The sequence below is a fragment of the Lynx canadensis genome, chromosome D1, assembly GCF_007474595.2.
Source record: "Lynx canadensis isolate LIC74 chromosome D1, mLynCan4.pri.v2, whole genome shotgun sequence".
Taxonomy (NCBI): Eukaryota; Metazoa; Chordata; class Mammalia; order Carnivora; family Felidae; genus Lynx; species Lynx canadensis.
In genome coordinates, this window is record NC_044312.2 from 89,231,455 (window position 1) to 89,242,744 (window position 11,290).

At 48.6% G+C, this 11,290-nt stretch overlaps 1 protein-coding gene and 1 long non-coding RNA gene across 16 annotated transcripts in view; one reads left to right on the top strand and one right to left on the bottom strand.

Annotated features, from left to right (window-relative positions):
* Positions 1 to 11,290, top strand: part of CD44 (CD44 molecule (Indian blood group)) — a 90,528-nt gene that overhangs the window by 31,281 nt on the left and 47,957 nt on the right. For all 15 annotated transcript variants that reach the window (XR_003972294.1, XM_030332046.1, XM_030332049.1 and 12 more), the window contains exons 2-3: positions 4,356 to 4,521; positions 8,824 to 8,957. Coding sequence is in view for 14 of the 15 variants with exons in the window: in XM_030332046.1 (XP_030187906.1) it covers positions 4,356 to 4,521; positions 8,824 to 8,957 (300 nt within the window). In the remaining variant the exon portion in view is untranslated. The remainder of the gene's footprint in view (positions 1 to 4,355; positions 4,522 to 8,823; positions 8,958 to 11,290) is intronic.
* Positions 4,378 to 5,217, bottom strand: LOC115525091. The gene is made up of 2 exons (XR_003972295.1): positions 5,093 to 5,217; positions 4,378 to 5,001 (listed from the first exon to the last, which is right to left on the bottom strand). It is a non-coding gene; the product is annotated as an uncharacterized LOC115525091 (long non-coding RNA).

Genomic DNA, 11,290 nt, shown 5'->3' on the forward strand with positions numbered 1-11,290 from the left:
CGTTAGCCTTTTGAGTCACAACAGAGCCCTAATCACAGAAGTCTCTGCTTTTCGGGAGAGATGCACACACATCTGGGAAGGGCTGCTTCTCTGCAGGGGTTCGTGTTTCTGGTGTGGGTTAAATGCCACTGCCGCCGATGCTGGAGCCCCATCGGGTGACCTGTGGTCCATGGCTACTCACACCTCAGTCTTCCTCTTAACTTCACTTAAACCTTGGAAATATTCTCAGCTATGCACTGGGAGTCATAGTTGGGAGGTCATAACAAGTTACCTAAATCAGGGTAGGGAGTAGTAGCCTGGTGATTAAGTCCATAGGTGCGCGGTACCAGACTAGTTGGATTTGAATCCCAGCTGCATCATCACTAGCTCTGTGAACCTGGCCATGTTTCCTCCCTTGTCTGTACCTCAGCTTCTGTATCTGGAAAGTGGGGATAATAATATCACCTACCTCGTAGGGTTGGGGTTTTTTGTTTGTTTTTTTTAATCTTTTTTAACATTCATTTATTATTGAGAGACAGAGCGTGAGCAGGGGAGGGGCAGAGGGAGAGGGAGACAACAGAATCTGAAGCAGGCTCCAGGCTCCGAGCAAGCGGTCAGCACAGAGCCCGACGCGGGGGCTCGAACCCACAAACCACGAGATCGTGACCTGAGCCGAAGTCGGACGCTCGACCGACGGAGCCACCCAGGCGCCCCTTGTAGGGCTGTTTTAAGGACAAAAATGAGTTCGTGCTCGTAAAGTGTTTAGAGGAGCGTCTGGCATGCGTCTAAGTGCACAATGCATGTTTGCTACTGTCCTTGCTGTCGGTATTATCGGTATTCTTTGGAGTCATAATTTGGGTTTGCATAAGTGTTAAGGAAGCCTGTTGGAAAGTCTTCATCAATCATTAAAGGATACACAGCCCTGACAGCTTAGTCCCTTTAAGGCAAGAGGGACCCAGAGAGGAAGAACTATAAGCCCTCACGGGGATAGTTGGCTTGAAGTGAAGTTTCGGGCACCGTTTCTGCAATCCCTAGGTGGCTAAAATCCATCAGGATTAGCAGCTGGACCTTGTCTGTTAGATTAAGGTAAATGGAAGCCGTGGAACGTCCAGTCTGCACAGAATTTCTTCTCTCGGCAGCCCTTTGCTGATCCCTGCTGTGTGGCAGGCCCGTGGACGCCTCCCAGTCGAGGACCACTGAAGGCTGAGTTTACCTGTTTCTTCCTGTCTTGGCTGGAAGGACAGACGCACAAAACCACCTGCACCCCCTGCGCTCCGCCGTGCGGACACACACAGCGCATGCGTGTGTTGTCTGGAAGGTCGGGTCGGCAGCCGCATGCGGAACTCCAGGCATTTTATTCAAAAGTCTCAGTTCCTTTTGCATTTGCATGTTCTGGATGCCAGGTGGCAAACTAGAATTAATTTTAATACAACAGAAACTGCCATCCAGCTCCAAACCACCGTCCTTGGTGGTTTATTTTTAACCCGGGAGTGACACGGGCCACCTGGCCAAGTGCTGCCAGGCAGTCGCCCCTCCTGCCGTCTGCTGAAGCCTCCCCCAGGAGCCTCACCTCCAAGGAGTTGGTTGGGAGGCTGTGTTTTACTTTTGTAGGCTGCCGGAAGGGCTGTCACCCCAGCTTCCCCGGTGTGAACGTTGGCTGACAAAGGCCAAAGCTGAAAATGTCAGTGAGAACAAACAATATTTCAAAAGGGCCTTGTGCATTTCCCTCCTCTGTCTTGCCTCATCAGCCAAGTGTTGTGCGAGTGGCTCCAGAAGGACACCAGTCGACCCAGGAAGGAATTAATCACGCAAAAACACATTTCTCCAGTCCACTTAGTTCTGATGCTATTAAGCAGCACCTACGTGCTAATGATACAGAGAGAGAGAGAGAGAGAGAGAGAGAGAGAGAGAGAGAGAGAAGCAATTGATATCGGCGGATGTCTTTTCAAAGCTCCATTTCTTGTTTCTTCTTTTAGTATTTTCAGGCTCAGGAAAGCTCATACAGAAATGTTATGGTTCCAGACACTGTTCGCCGGTGGTTAGCACCTGCTTCCTGCTCAGAAAGGAGAAAGCACTTCCTGTCCATCCAGCTCAGTAACACTGATCCTATCTTAGTCCTTACGTAGTCGTCGTTTAGGTGTGCCTCTCCCCCTTAGAGTGCAGATTCGCTCTAGTGACACGAAGGAATCCCAGGGCACACAGCGAAGCGGTTTGGAGGGTGGGTTTGGGTGACACAGACCTGAGCTGGGACTCCAGCCCTGCCGTGTAATAGCTGGGCGACTTTGGGAAGGTGTTTCCATTTCCTGAGCTTCGGTTTCCTCGCCTATAAACACTACAGACATGCATACAATTCACCTCTCAGGGTCTGCGGAAGATAATGTAACATCAAACCCCAAAGGTGCTGGGGGCGTGGGGGGACTCCGCAGGAACAGGCCTCCCCCCCACCCCCACACCCCGACCCCGGGCTACTGGCTCAGAACTGCAGACCAAAGCAACTGAGATTCAGGAAGTCAGCTACAGGCTCCAGACAGAAATGCCTGCTTCCTGGGGCCACTTACGTCTCTGAGCCTCAACTTTCTCATGAATGAACGCGCAGAATCTTCTGACCACCTCTGGAGCAGGCCAAGTGAGAGATGGCGTCTGAGTTAAAGTCAGTGTTGTCTGAAGCCACACCTGGCCCCTGACTAACGATGTGGTGCCTGGCCTGGCACGCGGGCCACCATGCAGTAGGCCCAGAGGAAGGTAAGCTTCCTCAGGAAAGGACAGCCCTCGAGGCTCAAGGAAGTACGCTTCACCAGGACAGCTACAATGACTTAACCTTTCCGCGTTGGAGTTTACTGAAGTGCAGACCGGGGATAATAACAGTCCTAGAAAAACAATGAGTTTTCTCCTAAGGGGATAGAAGCCTTCTGAGATAGTTACACAGGATCGGGTAGAATCAGATAATTTTTCAACTGCTTCTTGAGATTTTAGGTTCACGTCTGCCAAATGCACAGAAGCTCTTGGGTTAAATAATTCTTTAAGCAGCTGGTAGCCATTGGGCCTCTATTTTGAATGCCACTGACTCTTGGGAGCCAGCAACTGATCTTGGCCTTATCTGTCAACACGTTGAAAGTGTGTTTCTTAGGAAATTTTAATGAGTCATTTATTCATTCAGTAAATATTGGTTGAACATCTACTCTCTGGCACACCGTTGTGAGAATTAGAGAAACACTATAAACAGGGAAAAGGCCTTGCTTTTTTTGGAGCCTCCATCACAGGAAGGGTGGATGGATAATAATTAAATGCAAAAATAAATAAACGAGTTGCTGTGGAGGCACAAAAGCAGGGTGAGTGAGGGAGACACCGTGGGCTGGATGACAGTGTTGAGGGAAGTGAGGGGGTGACGTGAAGCCAAACCAAAAATGCCATGATCTAAGGACAGAACATTCCAGACAGAGGGGGTGGCAGATAAAAGTATTCTAAGGTGGCAAAGGGCTCAGTTCCAAAGGAACTGAAGGCAAGCCTTATGGCTGGAGCAGAGTGAGCTACAAAAGGTTAGAGAGGGAGACAGGAGCCAGCTCGTGTAGGTCTTATCAGCCATGATAAGGACATTTATTCTGGGTACGACCAGAAGCCATCGAGGTTGTTAAGTTATGGGAACAATAAATACTACACGATTGGGGGGAAATGCTCATAGTATGAGATTAAGTGGAAAAAAAGACCATCAAATCAAAAACTGTATATTTAGTACGATTTTTACTATGTAAGTACATAAGTAGACACACCCGCATGAGTGCGCACACACACACACACACACACACACACACTCAGAAAACTGAAAGAAGATACAGCAAAATATTTAAAGTGTTGGCGATAGTTGGTGGCCTTGCTTTTCCTTCCTTACTTCCCTGAATTTTGTCGGGTTTCTACAAGTTATATGACTTTCATAATCAGAAATAAACCCTGTGCTTTTTAAAAACTTGGTTGTAAAGCAATTGATGGAGAGAAAGTAGAGTGACCCTGCTTTACTGTGTCCGATCTCAGCGTTGAGCTGAACGTGTGGGGCTTTGGAAGGCCGTGTGAATGTGGAAGACTCTGGCCAGTAGAGGTTTTTTAAGTGAGTCTTTTTTTAAAGTTTATTTATTTTGAGAGAGAGAGAGAGAGAGAGAACCCCAAGCAGGCTCCACACCTTCAGCGCAGAGCCCGATGTGGGGTTCAAAGCCACGAACCATGAGATCGTGACCTGAGCCAAAACCAAGAGTCGGATGCTTAACCGACTGAGCCACCCAGGCGCCCCTTAAATGAGTCTTTTTAACGAATCTACCCTAAAACAAACTTCTTACCCTTCGCAGTAATGTATGCAGAAGTATCTAACATTTCTGTTTCATCCACAGATTTGAATATAACCTGCCGATACGCGGGTGTGTTCCACGTGGAGAAAAACGGTCGCTACAGCATCTCGAAGACGGAGGCTGCTGACCTCTGCAAGGCTTTCAACAGCACCCTGCCCACCATGACCGAGATGGAGGCAGCCCTGAGCATCGGGTTTGAGACCTGCAGGTGAGAGGCGAGAGGGGGCGGGGCTTAGAACCCGGAGGCTCCTCCCTGACGGCTGATGGATGGTTGTCTGAAGGGTCGGCCCCACCCATTAATTTGGGCAACTCAACCTGGAACCTGTAGGACAACTGGAATTGAAAGCCCGCTAAAGACACCTTTGTGAATCATAGTGGGGTTGCCCGGAGGAGGCCATTAAGGGCCAAGGGTTGGAATTCTCTTGCCTAAAGTGCTTCCACAGCGCTCTCCCGGCTTTGAAGAAGCGTGCAATATCATTGTCGGAACCACAAGAAAACGTAAACCAAATAACAGTGTTTAAAATAAATACGTGCCTGGTGGAGTCCTGGCTCTGCAGACGTGGCTCAAAGCAGAGTTTTTTCCAAACAACTCCCTCTCTCTGTCTCTTTCTCTCTCTCTCTTTTTCTCTCTCTGTGTCTCTCCGTCTCCCATTTGTTTGTTTCTCTTCTGTGTTGCTCTGGTTTGAGACTGTAAACGAAAGAGCATGGCAATTATTAAGATAGATTATTACACGTGATTGGGAAGTGGTCAGAGGGACCCAGAAGGCCTCCGGAGAGACCTTGTGCGGGACATCACCGCGCTCCATGGACCCTTCTGCTGCAGGACGGTCACAGCAGGCAGTGGCCTTCTGCTTCTGAGTTTCCAATGGCCCTGTGGCGAGTGGTACGCATTGAAAGCTAGCAGCGGTGACAACCACGGTGAAGTGGTTCGGTCTGGTTTGTTTTCACTAGAAGAGTTCTGGGTAAGCCGAACAACCGCTCTGAAGTCTCCACCCAGCCGGCAGCTTCCCCCTGTTTTTGCAATGTATGTCATTAGGTAACACGCTTCCTCTTTCTCATTATACACACACGTACAAACACAGGCTGCTTTTTAAAAGTCAAGCTGCAGGGGCGCCTGGGTGGCTTGGTCGGTTAAGCGTCCGACTTCGGCTCAGGTCATGATCTCACGGTCCGTGAGTTCGAGCCCCGCGTCGGGCTCTGTGCTGACCGCTCAGAGCCTGGAGCCTGTTTCAGATTCTGTGTCTCCCTCTCTCTCTGCCCCTCCCCTGCTCATGCTCTGTCTCTCTCTGTCTCAAAAATAAATAAATGTTTAAAAAAAATTAAAAATAAATAAATAAATAAAAGTCAAGCTGCAGACGTCTTTATCCAAGCCATGAGATGTGAGTTAAGCACGCCTGTCCGCATCCTTGGCTACAGAGTAACGCCCACATTAGGAGTGGGAGCCCAGACTCTCCTGTTGAAAAGGAAAAGTCTTGACTCCAAAACTGCACCGATAAGGTAGCCACTCACCACGTGTGGCGGGCTCACTGCAGTTCAGTAACATTGAACCCTGGTGCTTCGGCGGCTCTGTCGACATTCAAGTGCTCAGCTAGGACGGATGACTGGCACCTGCTCTATTGGGCAACGCAGATGATAGAACATTTCCATTATCGCAGACAGTGCTACGGAGCAGTGCTGCTCTCACAGAAAGGGCAGATGTGCGCAGACATCTGCGTTGCTCTGAGCGAGGTCTGGGAGAATGGGAAAGCGGAGGAAGGAAGAAGCTTCGCTGACTCCCAAACCCAGCTGTAGGCTGCAATGAAGGAAGGCCAATTAGCAGATCCATTTATTCTGTTCCCCCAGGCTAATTGTTTAAATACAGCCCTGGCTAGGCCAGTAGCCTAAAAAAGTACACTTACGAAGCTGAATTTTGATTGTGAAATACAGGCAAGACATACTTAGGAAACACAGAACTGTTCCCATCTGCTGAAAAGAGGGAGGTTCTTCCCACTCCCACTGGCGAACTGTTGCGCACTTAGGGGTTGGGCGCCCTGCTCCCCACTCGCCCACGTCCCCTCCATGCTCAGACTGCACCCTGGGTCGATCCTATTACTCCAGTGTCTGGATGAAGCCACTGAGGCTCGGAGGAGTGCCGAGGCTCAAGAAGTGGCCCCAGGGCCACATTGTGTGCGTGGGGAGGAGTCCAGATCCCAGTCCTGCTTCTTCGCCTGAGCCCAGGGCCAGAATTTAACGACCCTCCCCAAGGGCGGACTGCAAGGGGGACGAAGCAAGGTGCATGGATTTGCTGAGCATTTCTTTCCTCCCTGTGAACAGCAGCCTGCTGGGGCAGTATACACACATTTAAATTTTAACATCCCAGCTCATGTACGGCGGGATGCATAAAAGTGGCAGTGGGAATGATGTGGCAACAACTCAGGAATAACTTACAAAGGGAATGCAGATTCTAGAATGTCGGTATTACACAGATCTCCTGAATGTGATGGGGGTGGGGTGGGGAGTAGGCTCACCAAGGATATTGTTAATTAAATTAAAACAAAAGAGAAAGAAAGAAAGAAAGAAAGAAAGAAAGAAAGAAAGAAAGAAAGAAAGAAAGAAAAGGAGGAAGGAAGAGATGAGGAAAGCAGAAAAGAAAAGAAAGAAAAGAAAGAAAAGAAAGAAAGAAAGAAAGAAAGAAGGAAGAAAGAACAGAAAGAAAAAGAAAAAGAAAAAGTAAGGAGGAGAAGGAGGGGAGGAGGGAGTGGAGGTAGGAAAGGAAAGAGTAGAAAGAAAGAAAGAAAGAAAAGAAAAGAAAAGAAAAGAAAAGAAAAGAAAAGAAAAGAAAGAAAGAAAGAAAGAAAGGAAAGGAAAGGAAAGAAAGAAAGAAAGAAAGAAAGAGGGATGCCTGGGTGGCTCAGTCAGTGAAGCATCCGACCTCGGCTCAGGTCATGATCTCACAGTTGGTGAGTTTGAGCCCCGAATGGGGCTCTGCACTGTCAGAACAGAACCTGCTTGGGATCCTCTGTCTGCCTCTCTTTCTGCCCCTCCCCTGTGCGCTCTCTCTCTCTCTCTCTCTCTCTCTCTCTCAAAAATAAACACCCCCCAAATTTTTTTAATTAAAAATAAAAAAGAAAGAAAAAGAAAAACCAAAGGGGCCTAAGAAATCTATCCTTCCACCCGGAGCAGGTATTAAATGTTGCAAAACACATTTCCATAATTTCGCTCCGGTAGCTATGAATCAGATATCTGCCACAGGACAGGTGGCAAGTCTCATAGGCTCCCATAAAACCTTAGCAGCCGCTCTCTTCTGTGTGCCCCGCCCTGATTAGTAGCCGTTCCCAGATATATGGAAACTTGTTAACATTTAATTGCTCTCCCTCTGCCCACCAAGCTCAGGAGTCTTTGGAGAAACCAGTCTGTCCTTTCAGATGGGGAATTAGTCATGCGCTACAGTTGCAACATAGACCTAATGAGCTCTATGTGCTTAGACATTTCAAATTCATGGCCATTTCCGTGGGTCTTGCAGGGCTATGCGCTATGTGCTGTTGCCTCTGGCAGGAAAGATTAAAAGGATCTACGCTGCGCGTTTTAGCCAGCATTGCAGTTTCAGAAACTTGCTGGATTTAACTTCACCCTCTTTGTCCTACCTCCCCCGCCCCGCCGCCACCCTCTTCTCAGCCCACATCTCATTTTGAGGCATTTTCCCTTCTGGACAGATTGTGTAGTGAGTATTCAGCTTCTGCGATGCGGATCCAAGAGGCCCGGGTGCTGTCTGTTGCATCCAAAGGGGCCTCCAGCTCTGACCTGCTCCCCTGCTCCTGGAAACATCCTGGTAGGGGCAGAGGGGCCTTATGCACTTCTCTGACTGTGCTGCCTCTGGAAAATTCCCGAGCTAAATGAGGCACCGCTATCTACTTACTTAATCACTATTACTCCCATTTTAATGACAGTCAATTTACTTCCACTGGCAATGAAATTATGCCTGGGATGCTCGTGAGGCAAAATGTACTGTGTTCCTAGCATATAAACAGGGCTTTGTGTTTGCAGTAATGGAGTCTGGAGCAAGGGAATCACAGGAAAAGGTGAGGCGGGGAAGGAAGGGGTGAGGGTGGGGGAAATAGGCAGTTTTGACATTCGAGGGCTGATGCGAAGAGCCACCTCGTCCCATCCTTTGGGAGCTGGTGATTTGATGTGTTTCCTGGAAAATGGGAAGGTGATGGAGAGCCGGAGTGGAACTCACATCATATAAAGTGGTCGTTCTTCCCTCTTCGGCGACTCAGGCTTCCCTCCGCCTGTTCAAACGGACTTGCTGCTGCTGCCCACAGATTTTATCTGAAAACAGGTTTTTCCTTCCTGCCTCTTTCTTTTTTAAAGCTCTGTATGGAGCTCTAAATAAAATCAGCGGTGTCGATCCCCTCCATTCTCCCTCTGCTGTTGTTTTTGGATTTCGGACAACTCAGTTGTTGAAACGTCTGCCGTCCCCAGGGGTGACGTCCGCCTTGCAGGTGGATGACCTCTTGCTTGTCTCTTGCAGGTACGGGTTCATCGAAGGCCACGTGGTGATCCCCCGTATTCACCCCAACTCCATCTGTGCCGCAAACAACACCGGGGTGTACATCCTCACATCCAACACCTCCCAGTATGACACGTACTGCTTTAATGCTTCAGGTTGGTTCCGAGTGGATGTCTCTGCGCTTGGGGTTGCTTCGGGCATGCGGGCCTTCGGCAGTGTAGCTGACAGTAATTCAGTCTTGGCTGAAGTTGGGGGGGGGTGGTGGTTCATGTGGCTTCCCCTCACATAACAGATGCTCACTGAGTATCTCCACAGCAGAGACGAGATGCCTATCTCCAGGGTGCTGACTTTCTAGGCAGGGAGGCCAACAGGAAACAGAGAGATAGTAAATACCTTAAGTGATGGGAGAGAGTGGCGAGTGCTCTAAAAAGGAAAGCAGAGCGGGAAGCTTCAGAGTGCTAGGGGAGCTTTGGTCTGAGAAGGTGGCCAGGGAAAGTGCCTGTGAGGAGGTGCATTTGGGGGAGCCCCAGCTGGAGTCAGGGAGGAAAGCCAGGGGCAGGGGGGACAGCCAGTGCAAAGCCAGGTGTTGGGGAGCATGGTGGCTTATTCTGAGGACGCCAAGGTGGCCAGGGTGGATAAAGCCCCGCTAGCAGAAGCGAGAATGCCAAGGAATGAAGTCAGGGGGGTAGACAGGGGCCAGATCACACAGGGCCCTGTAGGCCATGATAGAGAATGTGGATTTTACTAGGTTCACGTGATGGAAAGTCATTGCGGGGTTTTGAATAAAGAAGCGACATGAATCTAATGAGAGCGTTGGTGTATGAGCCAAATGGCTTAGCTCAGAGGTATTTATTATATGTTGGGGCTGTAGAGAAAGCTGGGAGGATATACTGTAAGCCTTTGACCTTCTTGAGTTTCCTTTCCCAACAATTGAGAGCCTGACAACTGGAGAATAAGAGCGCCAAGCTACGACGTGCACTCTGGGCTGCTGGCCAGGCCCCTCTCCCTGTCTAAGGGACCTCCTTCCAACCACTGGCCTAGAAACATGCTCATAAGTCTAATTCAGGCTCCAGCAAAATTCAAAAATTCCATGCATCGTGTATTTTCAGCGTCTTTTGAGAAGGGTCAAAAACGTAAATGTCAAATTTTGAATGCCGACAATCAAACATTGATCGATTACTTACTTCTCAGACTGGGCCTTCTGTCCCTTAGGAAGGTTTTAGATTGTGTGAAAGGAAGATGGAACCACAAGATAAACCCGATAAACACGTCTTCCTGGCATATCGGTTCTCCTTAAAGATGGGAAGGAGGGCTGAGTTAAATTAGCTGGACAGTGGTTAAAGACAGTATCTGTCGGAGACAAATACAGATTATTATACGATGACTGAAGACGTTGTTTGCATGAGACAAACACAGATGTCATATACAGTAGTAGAATATCAAATCTGCATGGATTTTTAAGTGCAAGTGGAAGCATCAAAATAATTGTGAGATTACGTCAGTAGCTTTCACTCTCCAGCCACCCACGGTGGCATGACCAGTCGGGATCCGAGTGGGAAGTCAGAAGGAGAAGTCTAGACTTTAGGAGAAAGAGAAAGTTTCAGGGTTGAATAGTTGAAATGGGGTGTGTGAAGCCAGTAAAATTATGTCAAATACATGCAGGTCCCTAAGCCTGTGGGAGGGACCCTCAAAACACAGAGGAGAAGACCGAAGAGTGTTTTCTCTTCCCTGGTATATGAGCGAAGGGTGCGAATGAAGTTCAACCAAAAAGAGGAGAGTCCAAATGAGGCTAAACAGTACATGGCCCATACCCCGTTCCCACACTCAAACCCACACCGTCCGTCTGATGACACGATGGTGAGAAAACCCACGTGCAAATAAAGGAGAAATAGACACAAAGCCACATGTGGCCTAGCTAGCTTATTTTCTTGCCAGAGGTCAGAGGAGGGCTTTGGGAAGACGTTGTGTTTTAGACGAAGGAGTTGGTCACATGGGACAGGGCTGCCATGGGACTGCATACTCCAGAGTCTCTGGGTCCTGCCTGTTTCTTCTCCCACCGAATCTTGTCAAGTGAGGGTATGCCATAGATTATGTTGTTGCGTATCCACATTGTCTCACCTGTTTGACGAGTTAGTATCGCTTGCTGGAAAGAACCTGAACTCAAAAGGCTAGAAGCTCGCACTGTTTTATTGCCTGGAATTGCAGCCATCTAGACAAGTTACTACGGAGACTTCTCTCCCTGCCCTTATTTTTGCCTGTAAGGATGGGCCTATCCTCAGAGAAGGGAGTGAACAGTACTAATCAACTTTCCTCTTCTTTGCAGGGGAGGCGGTAGTCCAGCTGAAAAGTTGGAGAAGTTCAGGGAGTGTGTGCATACGAAAATGGTTGTAGCAAAGTAGTCAAGGTTAAGGGGAAGATTTCCTCTTCTCTTATCCAAATTTACTTAATGTAGATAGGCTGCTTTTATACGTTTTTCTTTAAGTTTTTT